This window comes from Aspergillus lentulus, assembly GCF_001445615.1.
Source record: "Aspergillus lentulus DNA, contig: Alt08, strain: IFM 54703, whole genome shotgun sequence".
Classification (NCBI taxonomy): domain Eukaryota; kingdom Fungi; phylum Ascomycota; class Eurotiomycetes; order Eurotiales; family Aspergillaceae; genus Aspergillus; species Aspergillus lentulus.
Window position 1 is genome coordinate 689,949 of NW_028322118.1, and position 22,416 is coordinate 712,364.

The 22,416-nt window shown below is 50.1% G+C and overlaps 8 protein-coding genes across 8 annotated transcripts; 4 read left to right on the plus strand and 4 right to left on the minus strand.

Annotated features, from left to right (window-relative positions):
• Positions 1–779: 779 nt before the first annotated feature.
• On the minus strand, positions 780–4,964 carry ALT_3489 (RNA helicase; the record flags this gene model as incomplete). The annotated part of the gene is made up of 3 exons (XM_033562537.1): positions 780–1,042; positions 1,112–4,640; positions 4,725–4,964. The coding sequence occupies 3 exons, from the start codon at positions 4,962–4,964 to the stop codon at positions 780–782; spliced, it is 4,032 nt and encodes a 1,343-aa protein (XP_033418428.1).
• A 309-nt stretch (positions 4,965–5,273) lies between these two features.
• On the plus strand, positions 5,274–6,174 carry ALT_3490 (DNA 5'-adenosine monophosphate hydrolase; the record flags this gene model as incomplete). The annotated part of the gene is made up of 2 exons (XM_033562538.1): positions 5,274–5,373; positions 5,432–6,174. The coding sequence occupies 2 exons, from the start codon at positions 5,274–5,276 to the stop codon at positions 6,172–6,174; spliced, it is 843 nt and encodes a 280-aa protein (XP_033418429.1).
• A 330-nt stretch (positions 6,175–6,504) lies between these two features.
• ALT_3491 (putative translocon-associated protein, alpha subunit) lies at positions 6,505–7,424 on the minus strand (the record flags this gene model as incomplete). The annotated part of the gene is made up of 3 exons (XM_033562539.1): positions 6,505–6,787; positions 6,850–7,280; positions 7,353–7,424. The coding sequence occupies 3 exons, from the start codon at positions 7,422–7,424 to the stop codon at positions 6,505–6,507; spliced, it is 786 nt and encodes a 261-aa protein (XP_033418430.1).
• A 627-nt stretch (positions 7,425–8,051) lies between these two features.
• Positions 8,052–9,641, plus strand: ALT_3492 (CCCH zinc finger protein; the record flags this gene model as incomplete). Its single annotated transcript, XM_033562540.2, has 4 exons — positions 8,052–8,126; positions 8,189–8,332; positions 8,395–8,737; positions 8,824–9,641. 4 exons carry the CDS (start codon positions 8,052–8,054, stop codon positions 9,639–9,641), a joined length of 1,380 nt encoding a protein of 459 aa, XP_033418431.2.
• A 1,178-nt stretch (positions 9,642–10,819) lies between these two features.
• On the minus strand, positions 10,820–12,496 carry ALT_3493 (uncharacterized protein; the record flags this gene model as incomplete). Its single annotated transcript, XM_089599585.1, has 2 exons — positions 10,820–12,175; positions 12,230–12,496. The coding sequence occupies 2 exons, from the start codon at positions 12,494–12,496 to the stop codon at positions 10,820–10,822; spliced, it is 1,623 nt and encodes a 540-aa protein (XP_089455923.1).
• A 660-nt stretch (positions 12,497–13,156) lies between these two features.
• On the plus strand, positions 13,157–15,154 carry ALT_3494 (karyopherin alpha; the record flags this gene model as incomplete). The annotated part of the gene is made up of 3 exons (XM_033562542.2): positions 13,157–13,393; positions 13,677–14,186; positions 14,243–15,154. The coding sequence occupies 3 exons, from the start codon at positions 13,157–13,159 to the stop codon at positions 15,152–15,154; spliced, it is 1,659 nt and encodes a 552-aa protein (XP_033418433.1).
• Positions 15,155–16,197: 1,043 nt separating this feature from the next.
• On the minus strand, positions 16,198–19,880 carry ALT_3495 (cohesin subunit IRR1; the record flags this gene model as incomplete). Its single annotated transcript, XM_033562543.2, has 2 exons — positions 16,198–19,343; positions 19,403–19,880. The coding sequence occupies 2 exons, from the start codon at positions 19,878–19,880 to the stop codon at positions 16,198–16,200; spliced, it is 3,624 nt and encodes a 1,207-aa protein (XP_033418434.2).
• A 1,041-nt stretch (positions 19,881–20,921) lies between these two features.
• On the plus strand, positions 20,922–21,989 carry ALT_3496 (urease accessory protein UreD; the record flags this gene model as incomplete). The annotated part of the gene is made up of 1 exon (XM_033562544.1): positions 20,922–21,989. One exon carries the CDS (start codon positions 20,922–20,924, stop codon positions 21,987–21,989), a length of 1,068 nt encoding a protein of 355 aa, XP_033418435.1.
• Between the last annotated feature and the right edge of the window lie 427 nt (positions 21,990–22,416).

Below are 22,416 nucleotides of genomic sequence, written 5' to 3' on the forward strand. Positions count from 1 at the left end.
CTGTTGAAGAGAAAAGAAGATAGCAGGAAATGGGCATCCCACTCTTTTCAACAGACTCCTCGGTGGGACGCTCACCTCCACGTATTACCTCACGAAAACCCGAAAACTTTGCTTCGAACAATTCCTCACCTCATCGTAGAACATCGGCTGCGATTGGAGAGATCACAAGATACCAGATGGGTGGAGTTGTTTCCTTCAAGGTCTATCTAATGAAACGTACGACACGAAAAACATCCACTGATCAAACCGAGACAAGGGGTGTTATGGTCCAAGCTCGCCATTGTATGAGTTTATCATTTCTGTTCTGTGTCTCTGCCACCATGCATTTCCTTTGTCTTATTCATCGGCCTACCTTTTTTCCTGAACTCTTTTCCCCCGTCAATCTTCTTTCATGACTGTATGCCCTTCCTATGCTCACTGCGATTCCAATATGGTTTATGAAATGCTCGGTGGTCGAAGCACGCCAAACGAAATAATTCTCCTAATCCCACTTCTCCTTTGTCATATTTTTGGCCCCGGAATCTTTTCTTACTGCTCATGATTAGTTGTCTGGGATAGAGGCACGGTGATTAGTGAATACAATTGGACTTGACTTTCTGAATAGTTTTCCAATTTCTATAGCACAGAATCTCGAAGGGAAGAGAGTTGAACATATCGATGCATATCTATTGGGATGATTGAAATGTAAGTCTATCAGAAAGATGTCGAATCAATCTATATGCACAGCTTTTGTGTACCTTCCAGCCAATCCCGAAGACCAACGCTGAAAAGAAGCAAAACTACTGATCCAACCCATTAAAATCGACCAATTTCTTCACAATCTCAATCACCCGGTCGCCCAAGTCATCCGACACAGGACCAAAACCAGGGTTGTCAATGCGCGCCGCGATGATCTCATCCAGCATGAGGCGCAGTCGCGAGACGAGAACGCCGATGCGGGCCCAACCGCGCAGCCGCAGCCAGCCGTCGACGATGAGACCACGGCCCATGGTATCGAGGGTGATGGATCCGCAGAAGAGGAGGAGGGAGTAAGGGTTGAAAGCTGGGAAGGCAGTCAGTATTGCTTTTATTTTGGGGGGCTTGAAGCGGGGATGGGGATGGGAATGCATACGTGTCAGATCCCGGATGAAGACTTTGCTTGTCGCCATCTTGGTGAAGTAGCTGAGGTACGCGGCGGCGCCGGAGTAGCTCTGCGCGGAGAAGAGGAGGGAGCTTGGGTGGATGAAGACGCGGCCATTTTCCTGGTTGAAGTACTTGATTGTTCTGGCATCCGGGTCGATTTCGACGGTGCCTGTCATGGAACTGGCGAATTTCTTGTCTGGGAAGGAGATCTGTGCGACCTGCGGCTGGAAAGCGCCTGCGATGATGGCGCGGAGGAGGTTTCTGTTCCCGTTGTTGCGGTTCCAGGCGGAACCGGGTTCGGAGTCTGAGTAGTCGACTGGGAGGATGCCGGCGTCCTTGAGAGAGCTGATGAATTGGGCTCTGTTGGAGGAGATGTCGCGGAGGGTCTGGTGCGAGAGGAAGTTTGCGGAGCACCAGGACTGGGTCTGCCAGTAGCCTTGTGCTTTGGCTCGGTCTGACCACTGCTGGTATGCGGCGAGGTCGGTGAGGAGATCCCCGTCGCCCTTGGAGAAGGATGCTTTGGCGGCGTCGGCTTCGTCGCGTCTGTCGCGGGGTGATATGAATGGGCTCTTCACTGTCAGAATAGCTGATATGGTGATGCAGGCATCTATGCAGCCGAAAATGGAGCCGTAGACCATGAGTTTGGCGCAGCGAAGGTCGGCCGGAATCATGGACAGATACCGTCCCAGTGCTGTCAACCTGTCATGATCCAGAGCGCCAACACGATGCAGGAAATCTATGGCACCTTCGACAGCGACGCTTTCAGGCGGTGTGATGGTGTTCGCCAAGAAGGTAGCGACATCGTCTATGCCTTTCATGGCTTTGACTGACAGGCACAGTTGCTCTAATGGGACTCGGCGGATTTCAGGTTCTGGTCGCTGGGGCATACTCGATTCGGCTTTGCGTGTATACAGCTTGTAGCACGAACCAGCCCTCACACGACCGGCACGTCCTCGTCGTTGCTTACACGCTGCCTGAGAAGCCCAGACTTCCTGGAGGCGCACCATGTTGTCCTTCGGGTCATAACTAGTCTCTTTAACGCGGCCAGTGTCGATGACGGCGACCACATCTTCAATGGTGATTGACGTTTCGGCAACGTTAGTAGCAGCAATGACCTTTCTCTTTCCTTTAGGAGGGCTGAGGAAGACGCGCTTTTGTTCTGCTGGGAGCAGGGACGCATGTAATGGGAGTGGATGAACATTGGGTATCTTCCGCACAGCATTCAAGCATCTTTCGATTTCCATAGTTCCGGGCAAGAATATCAGTATTCCTCCTGGCTGATCTCTCAATTGAGAGTCGATATATCGGACAGTGGATGCAATCAATTCGTAATTGATGCCCATACCGAGGCCGCGAAGGAGCTTGCCTAGCGGTTCATCGCCTTGAGGAGGGGACATGACATCTTCGTCAAGGCTTCGTTCGGCCAGTTCAGGTGCAAAACCGGTGTCCCGGACGATATCATCCAGGTAATAGTCGCTAACAGGGAATGTTCGACCTGGGATGTTCACTAGGCCAACTTTCTCACGACCCCCAAAGTAGTTCATGAAGATCTCTGCATCCAGAGTAGCACTCATTAGAATGACTTTGATATCTGGCCGGTATCGGAGCACGTCCCTCAAGAGAGCCAGGAGAAAGTCGGTGTCAAGGCTTCGTTCATGAACTTCATCTACTACCACATGTGTGACATCCGCCAGAGAACCTGCGACATTGCCGTCCGGACCACTGCCGGACTGTAGGCGACGAAGTAGGACACCAGTAGTAACAAAGGTGATCTTCGTCTCGCCAGGCTTCATTTTGGAGTCTCCACGAATGATATATCCAACTTCTTTTCCCACCGAGGTGCATCGCTCGTCGCTGACTCGATCAGCTAGACCTAGTGCTGAAATTCGGCGTGGCTGCGTGCAGATGATATTCGCAACACCGCCTAAGCCACGTTTAATCATATCATCTAGTACAAATTGCACCGATTGAGTACTCTTGCCGCTTCCTGTTTCACCTGAAATAATAGTGACTTGATGCGTATTCACCACATGTATGATAGCATCTTGAATTCTCCAAGCGGGCAGAGACTCGCGTTTTCGAGTCATTTCTTGCTGGGCCGTTGTTGACTGCCTGGCCTCCCAAGCTTCTCGAATAGAAACGCCTAGAGGCGAATCCGGGTTCCAATCAATCTTTCTGCTTTGCTTGCGCGACTGACGAACCGGGAGTCTTGAGAACGAGCCAATTACAGATGAAGAGCCCGTTACTGTTGAAATGTCTCGCAGTTTACCTGGGTTTTCTATGATCCCCGGTAGATGTGTTTCCAGCCAGTCCATTATGTTGAAAATCATCGACTCCCCCAGGAAGTTTTCCTCTGCGAATCGTACAGCTTGCCGTATCGCGCTGAGCCGTATATAAGCCGGGATACCTGTCCCCTGAATGGCGATCACAGGCACAGATGATGGATAGCCCCCAGAAGGCTTTTGAAATCGAAAAGATAGAGATTCAGGAAGATTGGGCGCCTCGCTCTTGATTTCACAAACTTTGGACGATATACGTTTGTAGCGTTCTCCGAAGATTGCTTCGAGTGTATCCTGCTCCTCTGCCCAGGAGTCTTCGTCCCCCACGGACAATGAGTCCAGAGTCTGGTTTTCACCATGCACTAGAGTGTTTTGCAAGAATTCTGCAGCTGCGAGCTCATCACCACGCTTGCTATCCAGAGTTTGAGCGCACAGATCAGCTGAATATCCAAACGACGCAAGCCGTTTGATCTTGGCCTCCCTCGCAAGATCATCGCTGGCGAGGGTCACGCCGGCGGTATATCTCTCGGGCAGACACCACCGTGGGAGGTCATCTTCCGGGACGTAGATAAGGAGCCACTCAAGTACCTCTTCCCGGTCTTTACAGGCAGCGGCAGCCTCTTCAACGTGACTGCGTCGGAAGCCCAAACCAAGGAACTCCTCAATGATGGCTTTGCGCTCAGCCTCCGATATCTGCACGTTGTAGGGATTCCAAATCGTATGCCGTCGCAAAAGCTCCTCGAGTTCACGGCGGATTTTATTTCCCAGATCAACTTTTGGAGCTTGTGACCAGATCCATTTCCCTTTGTTCTCGCCGCTTGAGCCTACACCCAAGTCGACAGCGATCTCCTTCTCTTTCGCCTGCGCCTTTGCTCTCTCTTTTCGTTTCTTTTCTAGATCTGCAGCAGCATTTTCCCGTTCTTGCTTCGCTAAGAATGGGTCGGCTTCGTACATCCACCCTTTTCCTTCCTTGGTATCTGTGTTCTTTATGTCCGTGAAGTCCTCTTTCCACAGCTTCTTATAGGTAGGCGGGAGCATCATATGTAGGTTTCTCATGTTGCAGACTCGAAACAAGGCGTACGCAGCAGCGAAATGGCGAGCTTCCAGCGCCGTCGGCTGAGCCGCCAAATGCTTGTGTGATGGTGGCGGCTTCATGGGAGGAAGTACGGTCATTTCTCGAGTCTTGGGATCGATGCGTTTCAATATGACTGAAGATACATAGCCATCTGAAGTTTTCATCTATGAATGTGCAATATCCTGTCAGCATCGCTACTGCGCACAACAGACGAATGCGCCCTAGAATCTTTGCGCTCATCCACTCACCATTGTATATTCAGGTTTCTCCCATTTCTGCTTCTGACAATGCTCCGCGAGCATATTGACCGGCAACTTTCCAGTCCATGATGCACCCCCAATGACCTCCTTCACAGAGGGTTTCTTCGGTTCCTCCGTGGCGGCCTGCGCTTTCTTCGCGTTTTCAGCCGATCGCTCTGCGGCGGCTTTGGCTTGCTTAGTCCCGGGCTTGGGGACTCCACGGGCGTCGGGCTTCTTCTTGGGACCCATTGTGTGAATATTGCGTTATACTAGGCAACGCCCGTGGAGCAACTCAGTAATGAATCGCAGGGATGCCGAGCGGCGACTTGTCGTGGTCTTGATTTGCTGGCGGGCAAAAAAGGCTGTCCCGCACTAGAATAACTTACTTTATCAGAAGCTGCGGGGACCGTAAAGCTTCCCGCTCTCCGCATCTTGCTAATGCTAGTGAATCAGGGACGATCATGGCCACAGACCAACCGATTGTGGATGCTTTAAGATTGTTCACCGGTAGCTCACTCTACCGCAAGTCTATATAAGTCCAATACATTCGTGATCACAATGTCGGGCGAATCACCGATCCTTGAAACAGAGCATGCCGATGCCGCACAGGCGATGACTTCAAAATCCCAGGCAGAGAAGCCAGCGAAAAGAGATGCCTGTACATGCGTGACCTGACTCCTGCTTTTTGCAAAAAGTACAACTGACTTGAACCTCAGTCTCAGAGCTTCTATCACCTAAGAACAAGCAACAGAAACAAGCGAGCCATCCCCCCTCGAAAACGAATATCAAGAACAGATTTGGCGCGCGTGACGGCTTGGGCGCCTACATCGAAAAGCCAGAGTCATACCCGTCCAACGTTGTGGTATACTACAACGATGATTTTGTCGTAATTCATGACATGTTCCCCAAATCTACGTTACATTTGCTATTGCTTCCTCGTGACCCAACTAAAACACGGCTCCATCCATTTGAGGCCTTCGAAGATCCAGAGTTCCTGAGCAAAGTCAAGGCCGAAACGAGAAAGCTTCGCACTTTGGCAGCGGCCGAGCTGAGACGCAAGTACGGGAGATATTCAACCCAGGACAAAGAGAGACAAGATGCTTTGAATGCAGACCCGCCGCCTGATGTGCTACCACAGGGGAGAGATTGGGAGAAAGAGGTCATGTGTGGCATCCACGCGCACCCGTCTATGAACCATCTACACATACATATCATCTCCGTGGACAGGTATAGCGATCGCCTGAAGCACAGGAAGCATTATAATAGTTTCTCGACCCCTTTCTTTGTCGATATCGAGGATTTCCCCCTCGCCAACGATGATGCGAGACGTCATCCGGACAGAGAAGGGTATCTACGGAGAGAGTTCAAATGTTGGCGATGTGGCAAGGATTTCGGCAATAGGTTCGCCGAACTGAAAAGCCACCTTGAAGGAGAGTTCAACGAATGGAAACGACTTTGAGCTTTAGGAGTTTCATCAATTTCCCAGTTTCCATACGTACGTCATGAACGGCCGAAATCGTCAACTTGGGCATGAGCTCCAGTATAGTAATTCGATTGGTAGTAACAGGTTTGGCTTTCATATGCCAACATTATCTGATGGGTTTCTATCATAAATATACACCTACTTCCTGGACAGAAGCCGCCGCCTGAGCCTCTTGGCCGATTACATTCTCAGTAATCTCTTGCCTCGAGTCGGTCTACTCTGGCCTTCGCCAACGAGACTAAAGACGGCCTGTACGCAGCCACTAAGTATCATCAGTGCTAAAGCCACCTTATCCGCCTCGAGGCTTTAGGCACGGCTCTTAGACCGGGAGCTACTCTTGACCTTTCTGGCTTCAGGGCGGTTGATGTGGTGAGCTGGGATCCATTCGGCGTTGTAGGTTGTAGCGGAGGAAACAGCGGGGCTGCTAGGTCCTTCTTCAACCTTCTTAGATGCGCCAGAAGACTTCTTGGAGAATTCGGCAGCCTTTCCGGCCTTGCGCTTCTGAGGGAAGTATGGCGCAATCCAGACGGTGTAGAAGAAGTAAGCGGTACCAGCGAAACAAGCCAGGAGGAAGAAGTAGAGGAAGATACTAAGGTCATAAACAATAAGTCAACTGTCTCTGACCGCGAACGGGATTTTGGAGTAGCTCACATTTGGGGATCGAAGATGCTGGTCTCGGGCTCGACCACGCTGACGGTGCCATTGTGGGCATAAACAGTGAAGAACTTTCCCTCGCTGTCGGAAATGATGGAAGCGATGGTGAGTCTCAGGTCCTGAGGGTGCATTTCGGTGGCGAAGCTGTAGCTAACGCTCTCCTTCTGGCCAGCGGGAATCTCAAGACCATATCTGGTGGCAGTCAGGTTGCGAACAATCTCGCTCTTTTCATCGAGAGTCGACAAAGATCCACCGATGAAGTTGACGGTCACAGGAGCAGGTTCGTCATTGGTGAAAGTGATCAATGCCTGTGTTGGGTGACCGTTGACAAGCTTAACGCCGAAGATCTCGGAAGCAGGGAAGGATGCCTCCGCCGACACAGCGAGCTTTTGGACCTCGGGGGTGTCCTGCGCATTCTCGGTAGTGTCCTAGAGGCCGTCGATTTATGTGAGCAATTCAATTGATCTAGAATGAGAGCAAAACTACAATTCGCGACTTACAGCTGCGAGACCACCGCCGATGAGGGCTTGGACAGAGAACAATGCCAGCGAGAGAAGACCGAAGCGAGCCATGGTAGTAGAAGACCGTACTCAGACAGGTAAGAAGGGAATAAAACAAAGAAGAAAGAAAGAGAGGGGATGAAAAGGAAAGGGAAGTGGAGTGGAAAATGGTAAGACAGTGGAAGGGGGAATCGAGGTGCTTTTTCTCCACGTAGTCATAAGTTGGGAACTTCCCCATGCGCTCGCTGACTCATCTAAGGCACCATGCAGCTTCTGATTGGCCGTTGCTTAGATCCTTTCCTGCCACTGTTTTATCAACAGAGTTGCTTAAAGGAAAGTACCATACTTTACCTGTCTTTTGCATGCATGGCTAAATTATAATGAAACTCAAGGAAAGGGACAAGCACCTGTAAATATTTCATATTTATTCTGTCTGATATTATAGTTGAGTGTTATCAGAAGTGAGACTTGACTATAGTGAATTTCAATGTCTTTAGATTCCTGTTCCCAACTCTACAACCTTCGTCTAGAACAGTGAATGACAACACAAAATAAGTGCTTCTAGATCTGATTACTTTCGCAGCATCTCTAGACCTTCTCTTTGCTCTTCTAATACCCCGTACCCCGTACTATCACCAGCTTTTCTCGGCGCAGTGAGCTACCCTACTACCTCATCCATCGGACCCGCCATAGTTCACCATGGAGGCTCAAGCCTACGCTGAGCGCTATAGACAGGTGATGTCTATAGAGCAGACCAAGAACAGCCTGATTGAGGTAATTATCCTAGCTTCACCTCGCCATGAGTCTTCATATTAACTGACTTCTTTCTGAACTAGGAGCTTCTGCAACGAGTGGCAGAGCTTGAAAATGCTCTTCAGCGCCAGAAACTCGACCATGAACGCGAGAAGCATTTTAATCGTGAGATTCAGATCCATGAGATGGAATTAATGAATGAGATCACCAGAATGAACGCACTCATTGTAAGCCCTGGCGAAGCCGTCAGTTTAGTCTCTATCTAACAACATCTCTGCTATCATTGTAGCATCGCGAACCGTACATGATTGTACTTCTGGACGGACATGGCCTCATTTTCAAGGAGGAGTCCCTGAAGCAGGGTGAACAAGGTGGGAAAAACGCAGCAAAAGAGCTTTCGACTGCATTGCAAGATTACATTACCACGCATTTCCCAAACATTGCCTCACCTAAGATCGTGACAATGATCTATATGAATGTGAAGGGACTGGCCGACCTCTGCATTGAAGGAGGAATCGAAATGGAGCTCTCGGTACTCGAGGCATTTGTCCGAGGCTTCAATGGCAATGGTTTGCTTTCTGATATCATCGACGTTGGCGCTGGCAAGAATAAAGCGAGTGATAAGATTGAAGGTACGTGATGCAGTCCTGATTGCCCTGTGCAGCCTGCTTTCACTGCGATTGCTTCTGTGGTGAGTTCTAATACAGTGGCTGGCCAGAGATTTTCAAGCGCAACCTAAACAACTGTCATTGTCATCAGATCTTGCTCGGCTGTTCGCATGATGATACGTATGCTCGGTTTCTCAGAGAAACAATGGTGGACTACAAGTACATAGGGAGGGTGACTCTCATTGAGGGCGTTCCATTGCAGGGAGACATGAAGGCTATGAAGCCGTCCTACAGAGTCGCAAAGTTTACTCATATCTTCCGAGAGACGAACATTGCGTCGGCATCGGCTCCCCAGGACACCAAGCCCTGTTCCTCCCTTACACCATCGCCAGTTCAGCATGCAACACCACTCTCGAAAACGTCCACAACTACCACGATGACAAGTAACAGTCCTGCATTGTCGACCTCCTCGAGGAAGCTGCCAAAATCCGAAGAATTCCAACCTGTTGTTCGCTCCATTCGCTCTAAGGCATCCAGTTCTCCACCTCCCAAGATCGTTGAACGGAACAAGTACGGGCAGCGCGTCGATCGCTTTGATATCAAGACAATCCCCAAGGATTATTTGAGCCGCATGAAGAAGCTGAAGCTCTGCAACTATTTCTACTTACAGGGCGAATGTCCCATTGAGGATTGCCGTCACGATCACTCACGCAAATTAACCAAAAGCGAGCATCATATCCTGGCGGTCGTTGCACGCATGACGCCTTGTCGCTACAAGTTTGAATGCGATGATCCTGAGTGCATGTACGGACATCGTTGTCCTCATAGCGAGCCAGGCAAGAAGGAGTGCGTCTGGGGCTCCACTTGCCGATTCGATGCCGCCGCCCATGGAGTAGATACAACAATTGTCAAGGTCACCAAAATATGATACACCCTCGCCGTCACGTTCTTGGACAGGTTCACAATCTGTGCAATTCTGGCCCACCCGCTCGGCACACTGGGATGCTTCTGGAGTTGCGAGGTTGATAAAGCGTAATCGGGTTCTCCTGCTTATGTCATTGAATGGAAAATATGGTCACCAGGCATTTCTATGTGCCCGATTTTGATGCAATGGTGGCATTTACTTTTCGTCATGTCGATTGATCGATTCTCTTTGCCTCGCATCCTGGATTTCATCACTTGATATCCTCTTGGCATTTGCCTTCAATTTGAGTTTGTTCTTTAGCCAGGCCTCAGCTCAATGTAAGTATCTCTGAACATATGATGACCCGGAATCGAGCACGTTATTTTCAGGGAATAAAGTCTGAGTTAATCCCCGAGGCAGTGACTTCAAAAAGTTGCCATAATAGCTTCCATGAATTGTGTGTCCAACAACCATACCACGAAAATTCTCTTTCCAACGGTAGATGCTAAAGTCGAAAGTGTATCGTATACCCAAAACACCGCGGTTTTCAGGAAACGGCATGGCCAAAAGGACGACTTAAGTCTCTAGGAGCCCATCGGTGGACTTCAAATATAGGACAGTCGTGTAACAAGTTATGAGTGAGACGAGCATTCGTTGGCAGATGAAACAGGCAAAGGAATCACTTTGCCGGAATCACGATTGGCCATGAAGGATCATGATGCGACGGCGTGTTGTAGGATAACAGGGTTTTGGTGGCCCCGGACAAAAATGGTATCCAGGTGCATCCTACCCAATCTCCAAGGTGTAATGGATTCCAAATTAGAAGTCAGAATACCAGAAGGCTAGGCATGGATAGTTGTATTGAACATGGCGAATCGTCTCTCCCAGCCAAAGCAGGTTTCGTGACTACAGCCAATGCCGTCGTCGATCTTATCATCTGTGGACTTCTCATGACTACACCTGACTCCGTATTCCTTAATGCAGCAAGTAAACGGGCGGGAGGAAAGTGGGCCCAGAGCATGAGGATTCGAGCCATCCTTGCTAGCGGCTATTTTCCGTTCCTCAAGGTCACCCCAAAGGTGGAACAGCGTTTCTCTTAGCAGACGTAATTTGGAAGGATTTTTCCGCAAACTGAATGAACGTACGATTAGAATACTCGAAGCCTCTCTTTCTGTAGCGTAGGAATACAATACGGTGATGACTTACTCGGCGGCGTCAAGCTTGAGCAGACACTCAGCATCAGCTCCCGAAACAAATAGCTTCATTCGCTGGCTGGACTCCCCGTGTGGATGAGGCGGTACATTTTCAACCAAAAGGCAGAACCGCCATTGCCACCTAATTGAACAACCTGCACTATGGAAGTTGTGTGTTTCATCCACCTCGGCGTCAGGACGCGGCTTATGATCCGACTCTTCTGGAACGGCGAAATCTTCCAGTTTTGGAGGGAAAAAGTCAACCACGCGAAAAGTGGCTCGGTAGCAGACATTTTGAAAAGGAATGCGATATTCAATCTGGTTAGGCGAGATATTTTCGTGAAACTCGCCGTCTAAGATGTCCGCAAGACTCGTGCATCTGATGGATGGGTTTGAGGCCTGAACTGTTTCCAGACATTGATTAGGTTTGGTTGCTGCAGTCTGGACGAGGATGAGCTTACTAGTCTTATTAATTTCGTATTTTTTGGGCAATGAGAGCGAGGTTTGACCTTCTTCTTTTTTCGCTTTCGCTGTCTTGCTTTGGCTTTTCTGGGACTTGCTGCGACGGGAAGACGTCTCCTCCATCTCTTCGGCTTTCCGCTTTCGAGGGTCGCTCTCCCAATACTCCTTTCTGCGACGTAACAACTCTCGGCCGCGCTCATCGTTCTTAGCGTCGATCAAACGGATGTTCATTTCGTCGGGATTCTGACGATCGCAGTGCATAGCCCCTTCCAATGGAGCCCCTTCTATGCGACTTCGCTTAATATGGACATTTCTCAATCGAACAAAGCTGCCCTCCTTGAGATGTTCTCGGGCAAAGGAAGCATGTGGTTCCCACAGAGTTATCTGGAGAGTCATGCGACCAGCAGGGCCTTGCCATTGTCTCTTGGAGCGCGATAGGTAAGCATACTGATCCCCTTCACGAGCATTGTTGGCGTCGATGGTGTAGTTGTGAAGTCCTTCGTTCGTGGTGTAGTCAGTGAGATAGAGAGCAACCTTTTCGCTATCATTGGTAAAGATCTTAACTACTTCACCGGTGAGATCCACGAATGTTCTTTCTTCGACATCTTTGATGAGGGAAAACCTTTGATTGGCTTTTGGCCGGGGTGCAGAGACTCTTGAGTTCACAGAACGTTGAGTCGGAGGAGCAGTTTTCTCATTTGACGTGATGCGGAAGGATTTGAAGTTAGAGCTTTTGTCTATCAAAGACAATGCATACGACTTCTCTGAATATGACGGCTCAAAAGGAACCGGACCACAAATGGGAGAGATGTCCACAAAGCTTGGCTCTGGACGGAATATTGCCCACGGGATAGTAGTCTCATCAGGTGCAACACCTAGAGGTCTTCCGTTAAATTTTGTTACCTGCAGGCCAGTCCGTCAGTAAAGCTGTACTGTTCGTAGAGCTAAATCGCTTACAGTGATGTTGCGTAATAGGATAACATCGCGTACTCGGACAGGCGGGAGTTGACTTCGATTATCTTTGAAGTACTTGATCTTCAGCCCATCCCAGACGTGTCCGTTGCCAAAGTCAGCGTCTTTGAGGGTGAATGTGATACACCAGGAGCGACTGGACTGGAAGGCACTGTCGAAGACATCCACAACCACTCCTATCACACTTACAAGTCCCGAAGAGGAGAGGGCAGTAGGTATACTGACGTGGCGAGCAGCCGACTCGTAGACCATTTCGTCAAATATCGATCTTTTATGAAGCAGAGCGAATATGCATGCTGCTGTAGAAGAAGATGGATTCTCTGTCAGTTGCTTAATGAGCTCCAGTAAGCTCTGCTAAAGCGAGAAAGACATGGACTATGTTTGGTAGTGGAGCCAGATGCTCTCCAAAGTCGTTATCAAAATTGAATGCTAGAGCTCAAGATTGTGTATATCCAAGCATGATATGGAAAACCGTTGTTTGTATAGCATCTACTCCATCCTATGGACGCGTCTTGATGCGATTAGGGCGGATGTGGCGCTTGGCAGGAGCAACAATGAAACCTCAGGCAAGAATAAGTCCCGTGACCTGAGCCAAAAATTCCTCTTCTGGGGACGAACACTGACTGGCGCTAAGACACGGCCTTACACTTAACTTTTTTCCCCTCCCCTCACACACCTTTCACCTTCTACAGACAAGACGCATTCCTCCATCTTTATCTCCCCTCCAAAAAAGACGCCTTTTGTCTTCAACCAACTCAAAAGTCTATCTCTTCTCTTCTGACGCTTTTTGGTCAAGAGCTTATCTGCTTCTTATTCTTTCTTTCCTTCCTCTGAGATCTTTCCCTCATCTCAGCTTCGCTCCCCACTTTCTTTGGTGCGCTTTGTTTTCACCCCTCTGTGTCCCAAGCAACCATGGCCGAACGCTACATCCCCGAGCATCGTCGCACCCAGTTCAAGGCCAGGAACCAGTTCCGGCCTGACGAGCTTCGTCGTCGTCGTGAAGAACAACAGGTTGAGATCAGAAAGCAAAAGAGAGAAGAAAACTTGGCCAAGAGGAGAGGTATTCAGACCCGGGATGGCGGGATTGGTGTAGGAGGTGGCATGGCCGCCACCGAGAGTGACGATGAAGCCAGTGCTATTGAGAGTGAGGTATGTCAGTTCTCTATATCTTTTGAGTCGTATTTTGCACACTTTGTTATCTGTCTCGAGTTTTCTCCGTCCGCAGCCCCATCTATGGTCTTTATTTGTTTTTGTTCACTATACGCTCCACGACGGCCCTTTCACCGCCCCCGGTTGCTGGGCTAAGTGGGATCCGCCTCTCAATTGAACCATCGAGGGCGCACACGACACTTTTCAACTCAATTCAATACAGCACTGTTTTCTTGGTTGCATTAAAAATGAGTAGGTGGCTAATGGAAAATTCTTGTTTTAGCTCAACGTGGAGCTCCCGGAAATGGTCAAGGGCGTCTTCTCCGACCAGATTGAGTCGCAGATCCAAGCTACAACCAAATTCAGAAAGCTGCTCTCCAAGGAGCGCAATCCTCCTATTGAACGTGTTATCGAGACCGGTGTTGTTAGCCGATTCGTGGAGTTCTTGCGCTCCCCTCACACCTTGGTGCAGTTCGAGGCCGCTTGGGCCCTGACCAACATTGCCTCTGGTTCCGCCCAGCAGACACAGGTTGTCATTGAAGCTGGTGCTGTGCCCATTTTCGTTGAGCTTCTCAGCAGCCCCGAACCCGATGTTCGGGAACAGGCCGTTTGGGCTCTTGGTAACATTGCCGGTGATAGCCCTCAGTGCCGTGACTTTGTGCTCAATGCTGGTGCCCTCCGTCCTCTGCTCAACCTCATCAACGATGGCCGGAAGCTGAGCATGCTGAGAAACGCCACATGGACTCTGAGCAACTTCTGCCGTGGCAAGACGCCCCAGCCTGATTGGACTACAGTAGGTTTGCCCAGGTTATGCTCTAATTACAATGTTATTTTTCTAACGCTTCCCAGATTGCCCCTGCTCTTCCTGTGCTTGCCAAGCTCATCTATATGCTCGATGACGAGGTCCTGATTGATGCTTGCTGGGCCATCTCCTACCTGTCTGACGGCTCCAACGATAAGATTCAGGCGGTCATCGAGGCCGGCATCCCTCGTCGTCTGGTTGAGCTGCTCATGCACGCTTCTACCTCTGTTCAGACCCCAGCCCTTCGCTCTGTTGGAAACATCGTTACTGGTGACGACGTCCAGACTCAGGTCATCATCAACTGCGGAGCCCTCCCTGCCCTCCTCTCTCTCTTGAGTTCCACCAAGGATGGCATCCGTAAGGAAGCCTGCTGGACCATCTCCAACATCACCGCCGGCAACTCTAGCCAGATCCAGTCCGTGATCGATGCTGGTATTATTCCTCCTCTGATCAACTTGCTTGCCAACGGCGACTTCAAGACCCGCAAGGAAGCTTGCTGGGCCATTTCGAATGCCACTTCAGGTGGACTGCAGAAGCCCGACCAGATCCGCTACCTTGTTACTCAAGGATGCATCAAGCCTCTGTGCGACCTTCTTGCTTGCCCTGATAACAAGATTATCCAGGTTGCTCTGGATGGCTTGGAGAACATTCTCAAGGTCGGAGAGATGGACAAAGAGGCCGCTCAGACTGGCGAGGCTCGCGTCAACCGGTATGCCTTGTTCATCGAAGAGGCTGGTGGTATGGAGAAGATCCACGACTGCCAGAACAATGCCAACGAGGAGATCTACATGAAGGCTTACAACATTATTGAGAAATACTTCTCTGATGAGGAAGAGGCCGGCGGTGACATTGATGAGCTTGCTCCTCAGCAGACACAAACTGGTTTCGCCCTCGGAACCAACCAGCAGCAGCCTGGCGGATTCAACTTTGCCAACGGCGGTGACTCCATGGATATGTAAACCCGTCTTGCGAGGGCTCTGGCGGTCAAAGTATCTTATCCTCATTTTCTCCCTTCTCTAGGACAGGAATAACGTTTCAAATTCTTCACCTCAAATCACGTTGGAATACCTCATGCCTCTGTCTCTTTGCTGTCATCGACGCCCCAGCCTACGAGCTAGGCTTACGTTATGTTAATTCCCTTCCTGTCTTATTCTACCCCTTCATCCGTCTTCAGCTATGATTCCTTTACGTTTTCCTTTGTTGTCCTTTCACGATGCAAAAGATTCACCGTCATGTAGCCCTTATAGTTGCCCCCTTCACGTCAATTCCCCCGAAGCATCCCTCATACACAGGCGTCCTTGTTGTCATTTGACTTATTCCCTTTTTCGGATGTGATTCTGCTCAAGTGTGGTCCCTTGGTAGGCTGAAGTTTCATGCGTTCTCATTTTTAGAAGTGGACCAGCACCTGGAGTAAACCGTCTCAATACAAAAGCAAAAAGACCTTTCTAAATGCTCTGTGCTCAAGGCTATGTCGTATTGATCATTGTAATTTTTCAAATCTGCGTTTTCTCGGACTTCTGGAATATAAGAGCCAACTAAGCCTGAATGATCCCCCGCATGATATGTGCCCAACAGGACAAATAGAGAGAACATGACGAACAGCTCCGCCAGTATGTGCAATCTCCAAAGAGGCAAGTTGCATTGATACACCGCCGCTCGGGCAATTGATTTCGACAAGCTACTTAGACATGAGTTGAATAAATTCCCAGGTATTAGAAAGAGATGAGCGAAGAGAAAAAACTGGGGAATGATATTTAAATAGATCGAGTAGAACATTCAAGCAAAGTCGACAATCAGATTTCGAATTGGTTTAAAGTGAAGACGTGGACGTCGTCATAGCAATTAATAGAGAAAAGGAGAGGATTGAAATATCCAGCAAAAGCGCCCGGCTCATCGTAGAGAAACGTTCAGTGCAGTGGTAGTTAGAATTTACATGGAGAAAACAAGAAGGCTGAGGGGAACGGCAGGTCGGTAGGATGAGTATTGAAGAGGGCTTGACGGATTAATCTCCCATCACTTCATCCTCATCAGGATCTGGCGCGGTGGGATTGTCGTCTTCCTCCTCATGTTCTTCGTCGATATTTTCGTCTTCGACAAGTCCTCGTGCACGAAGGTCATCTTCATCGTCCTCCTCCGCGTCGACATGAGGTTCGTGATCCTCTTCCTCATCGTTGTCATCCACTCGCTCGGCTGATTTGGAATTTTTTGATAGCTTGGTAGCACTCGCCCGGTCCTGTTGCGCGTCCCCAGCGGCGGCTTGCTTGCCTTTCGATCGAGACGGCCGGGGTCCAACAATTTTGGGTTTGCGTTCATCAAGGAAAGATAACACCTCGCGGTAATTCTGGCCTAGGCGGGACTTGTGCCGGACGAGCCGCTGCTTCAACTGTCCGCGCTCCGAGCCCGAGGCGTCAATGATGCGCCCTATGATGGCAAGGACGATTTTACCCGTCAGCTCGCACAGCCGTTGCTCCGCTAGAATAGTGAAGTGCAGACGCTCGTTCGCGATTGATTCGCCCTCAGCTCCTGGTTCGTCCTCCTCATCTGAAGGCTCCCGCTCGACGTCCGACTCAGAGGCAGGCTCGTCGTCTTCTGCAGGCTCAAGAGGCTGTCGTAACTTCCTGGCATATGTGCGTTCCGCGATGCCATGTATCTTAGCGATCAGTGCCTGTGTATTTGAATCGATTTCGTGAACCAAGCTCTGGGTTTGCATAATAACCTCCTCATCGTTCCCTGTGTTCAACCCAGCGTGACGAAGTGTACCAAACAACGTTTGCAGATCGAGCAGTGTTGTGGTCGCCGTGAAGCGAATGTCATCCAAACCACTGCGCTGTCTCATGACAGCGACTAGACTAGCAACAAACACCTCACGGCTCTTAGTCAGAGCTTCAAAGTACGCCGTAGTGAAAGCTGCCTTTCCTGCACTCAAGGCCGTGGTTAAGGCTTGTACTTTCCACATGAAGTAGAAGAGCAGCGTCCGTATACTGCTGGTCACCAACTCGGTTTCTGCCTTGGCTGACTCGTCGTCTTCCTCTTCCTCGCGCAGACCACGTTTGACCAAATGAATGAGCACATTGAAGGGAGCTTCAAGATTTTCCTTCTTCCTGCCCTTGGACTTAGATGCCGGCTTCTTCTCAAGGACGTGTGTGCAGTCGGTCACACTGGCCAGGTTCAAAATTCTCATCGCTGTGTTGGCAAGGTCATTCAGGGTTGGCAACTGTATAGAGCTACCCTCAACAACTCCTTTCTTTTGTGACAGAGCCTCAAGGGCATCTATGATATCATCCCATAGCTCCTGTACCTTACTCTCGAGAGCTTCTCGCATGTCATCAGAGCTCTTTGCGTGTAAAAAGGCCACACCGGCCTCTGCCAACACATCATGGTCAGAGTGCGTGAGGAACTGCTTGTTAATATCGTTCAGTAGTGAAGTGTATGCGGTGGCATCCTTTTGCAAATCCTGGATCTTGTCCAAGTCGACCAGATGCTCAAGTCGAAGAACGGCAGACGCCGCTTCCGGAACCGATCCATACTTGTTCAACAACTGAGGAATGATCTGCGCAAGACTATGTGCAATCTCTTCTTGAAGCTCGGGAATCTTATCTGTCAATGCCTTCACTTTTCGACCTCTTTTGTCAATGTCTGACTTGGCGACGTCGAGGATGCGTAATTTAACCGCACAACAGAGGACTTCAAGAAGGATAACCTCCTGCCCTTCCTGCATCTTATACAGTTTTTTGACCGTGCCGGTGGCATTGTCCTCAGTAGGATCGTCGGGAATCTGGGAATGGTCGTACAGGAGGTAGCCGGCCAGAGATTGCCATTGAGAGAGCTCTGCGAAGTGCGGGTAGATGGCCTCCGTAGCAAGTACAAACCGCGAGTCTAAGGAGGCGCCGGAAAGTGCATCCCGCGCCGTGGACAACTTCCGCTCAGGAGCCAGTTCGTCTTCCTGTTCATCATAGGCTTGAAGGATATCAACCAGGCACTTGAACTTGATCCAGGAGCGCTTGGGCGACTCGTAGTCATCCTCATCTTCGTCGCCAAACATCTCATTCATCTCGTCTCCGACCTCTTCGGTTGTGGACTCAAACACATCTTCCACATTGGCCACGAAAAACGGACCGGCAGCTCTGCGGACACGGGATTCCACGTCGAATACGAGTCTACCAACGGTGTCAATATCGGCAGGCTCAAGTAAACCAGCCTCCCGAATGAGATCGAGTAGTTCAATTGACGAGGCGCGCACGCCGACGTCCGCATCGTGGGCTGCCATCTCCACCATGCGCTGGCGAAAGCGCTCAGTGAACGACCTCAAGCCAGCAATGTTATCTTTGTTAGAGTACAGACGATGGAGCTGCGTCACGACAATGGAGCGTGTCTCAGCAGACGGGTCGGAGAGGATCCAGCCAAAATAGCGAAGGAATTGACCTTCGAAAAAGTATTCTCGATAGGTGTGCATCCAGCGTCCCAGAGCCGCAATGCACTCGCTGCGGATTTTGGCGTCGATGTCTCGGTAGCGGTGGACAAAAACGATATTGACACCGTCTTTGAGGTACTCATCGATTGCCTCCAACTTCCTTTCGCCTTCTTCGACTGTCGAAGTAATCGCATTGACTCTGCCCTGATTTACCGTCTTCTTTTTCTTCTCCGCCTCGAGCTGTTTACGGGAGGTAGAGACAGTGGTCATCACTTCTCGTGCAACATCACACAAGGCGTTCATGATCGTGAGGGAGATGACGGTCGAGGTATGTCTGAATGGCCGACAACCCGAAGTGGACAAGGCAGCTAACCATATTTGAAGGTTTTCGTAAAGCTCCTGCTGCTTATACAGAACTGAAGAATGATGCAGAGTCTGCACGAGCGCGGCGAAGAAGTCTTCTAGAATGGGTTGAAAGGCTTTGAATGTCCGAGCCTTGGAAATGAGAGGATATTCGAAGATCCCTAGCGCATGATACTCGGTCGACAAGTCATTGATGCGCTCTGGTGCGTGGTCTGGATCATCAATATCCGCATCGCTCACTTCCAAATCGGTCCCTGCACATTTGAGTATAAAGTTGATCATGGCGTGCATCGCAGCCTTAGCATCCTTCTGATACTGGGTAAGCCATTCGGCAGCAACAGTGTCGCCAGTCTGGTTTTTGCCAAAGACCTCCGCTGTTGAGATATGGTAAGCCGATGCGCAAGTCGAGAACAAGAGAAAACAAGCCACCTACCATATAAGCCACTTTGTCCGGCGGCCAAACTAGGCCGTGGTTTCACCTTCCTGGGACGCGACACTGATTTCTTGCCATTGACAGCTGGGCGAATAGCCAGCTGGCTCGGAACCCCATTGCCCGCGACTTTAGGCCTCTTCGCAGCATGTGCCGCTTGAGACTTTGTCTTCTTGGTTTGGGTGCTGGACGGGGCTTTCTTTGCGGAAGCCTTGCGCGCAGCGCGTCTCTTTTCCCTCAATTCTTCTTCGTCTGGCTCGTCGTCACTGATTTCTTCTGATTCCGACGCGTCGTGCTCATCAGCATCATCCTCCTCGTCTTCATCGCGGGCAGTGCCACGCTTGCGCTTGGCTCCGTAACTTTGAGAAAGAAATTCGGGTTTGCGCGATACACGTCCGGACTTTCTTCTATTTGATGCCTGGGGCGAATCGAGGTCGGTCAGCCCGGGTTCGGGACTCGAAAGAGGCGACTCATTTTCCATTCTTGTAGGTGATAATATAGCGCGCTGTAGAATAGTGTATTTAGTCAGTAAGATGCATAAGCGGACCCGAGCATTGACAAGCGAAAATTAAGATGATGAACAGATCGGACTCAAACAAGGGTTGGCCGTATGTCTCTCAGAATGCGATGGGGGTATTGTAATGATCAGTCGGGGTCGCGATGTAGCACTCTTGTTAGGAGTCCCTCTAGGCGCGTTTGCCGCTGCGCGCGAAAAGAGTCGGCGAAAACAGACATAGAAACAATACACTTACCTCTCAAATATACAATGACACCATGTGCGATACAATGCCCGAATGTGGTGTGAAAAGTGGGACTCGAGATGGAGAGAATGAGGGGACACGGAATTGAACTGTCTCTCGTGGACGACGCGCCTTGATGCCTGGCGACGGGGTACCGAGCGGCCCCAGGCACTCAGGCAAACATGTATGCCTGAGGCCACAATAGTAGCTCACGGATATCAAAATACCTTTATGTTTTGGCTGTCACAGTACGTAAGTAAGGTACCTGAAGTTAATTACCAATCCTTACCATACTGGCTCTCTTATGTTTTAGTCATACTATTTTGGGATCAGCCAGGGGTCAGCGTCACGGACATCTGACCCCAACCAACGCTGCTGCATATGCGGAGAAAGAGAATAATCATGCCGTAATGAGAATCCTCTTTACTCCATCACGGCCGCATCTGTAGCTCAATATTTGAGAGCCAAGAACTCCAGCCTTTTGTCCGTTTCACGAGGTCAATCAAACCCCGCTTCCATCTGCTAGTTTGTTAGCAGTAGGACTGGCGACTGGACAGTTTGACAGCTCTTTGGCTGCCCCAGAAAAGATCAGGAGCCAGAAGGAGCGCACGAGAGGAACCTTCATGACGCCATTCTGCACAGCATCTCTAATTGCGTCCTCTCTGTCTGCGTCTAGATACAGATATATCATGCAGTTACAGCCACTTAGCCTGTCTACTTTTCCCCATCTCCCTACATCCTAATCCCCTTGGCCTAGAACTCGTTGAAGAAGATAAGACACGATGCCGATCATATCACCCTTTGAGTCGTCAATTGCCAAACCAGGTCAAGGCAAAGTCGTTCTATCTCTCCTTCCTCCTTCGATCCCGACCCTGACGACCTTGACTTACAAATATCCACTGAAGCTGCTCACACGCGCCCCCGGCTTCGTGCCCCAGTCCTCCGGGCTGACAAGCTCTTCTCGGCCTGTTCATCTCTATCTTCTCACTTACGGTGGAGGTCTTCTACCAGGCGATCACATTGATGTCTCCATTACGTTGGATCCCCGCACGAGACTCGTTGTGACCACACCGCAGGGAAGCACCAAGATCTTCAAGACAGAGCCTACTGCAAGCGTCAAGGGCCAGCGGGGAACACCAGCACGGGCAGTAACAGACAAGAGCCGCCAGCTTGTCAATGTACAGATCGCCAGCGAAGCCGCTCTCTGCTACCTTCCAGACCCAGCCGTGCCCTTCAAGGACAGCCGCTACGAGCAGGTACAATCATTCACCGTCGACGGGACATCAAAGGACCACAAGAGAAGCAGCCTGTGTGTGCTGGACTGGGTGACGCAGGGCCGCACCTCACGAGGCGAGAATTGGGACTTCCATCTCTGGAAAGGGAAGAACGAAGTCTGGACACACGACGCCGCAGGCAAGAAGAAGCTACTCCTCCGCGACTCGATCATCTTAGACGACGAGATCGACGCAGTATGTCTGGAAAATGACTCAGAGACCTTCAGCCACAACAACTTGATCCGGGAGCGTACGCGACCCCACGGGATCATAGGCACCCTGATTCTGTACGGTCCTGTGTTTGAGGGTTTAGCGTCATTTTTCATGGATAGGTTCACGTCGCAGCCGCGCATCGGGGCGCGGAATTGGTCATCCTCTGCCCCTGCGGCCGTGGAGATGCCGCCAAATGCGGACTCGGAAGTGACCTTCACCGCGGCGCGAGTAAGAGGAGGCTTCGTCCTTGTGAAATTTGGCGCGAATGACTTTGAGACGGCCAAGAATTGGCTGGGTGGTATCTTACGTGAAGAGAGGACCATTCTCAAAGAGTTTGGGGAAGAGTCTCTAATGTGCCTATGACCCTCGTCTCTCTTCTGCTTTTGTTTTCCGCTATTAAAAAGTACTCATTGTTACTTTGTCTTCAGCGTGACCCGATCATAGCGAGTGCCGCGCTGAAGGTTACGATGAGACACATATTGATACCCTGAATCATCCTGCATCAACGCATTTATATCATTGATTGGTATGAAGCATTCAATGAGACGATCTACTTCAAGCTGGGATATGTCCAAGCACCGTTGATCATCCTCTGAAATATGGTTCTTCAAGTCTAAATCGTATTGGGTCTATAACAAAATACATGTAGAACGGACAAAACAGAACTGAAAACCAAGCCCAAGGTATCGTCTATTGGACATCCGGAACCGACGCCGTGAACTGGCAAATACGCCAATCAGAAAATATAAGCTCTAAACTCAGATCTGTAACCAAACACTCATTCATCATA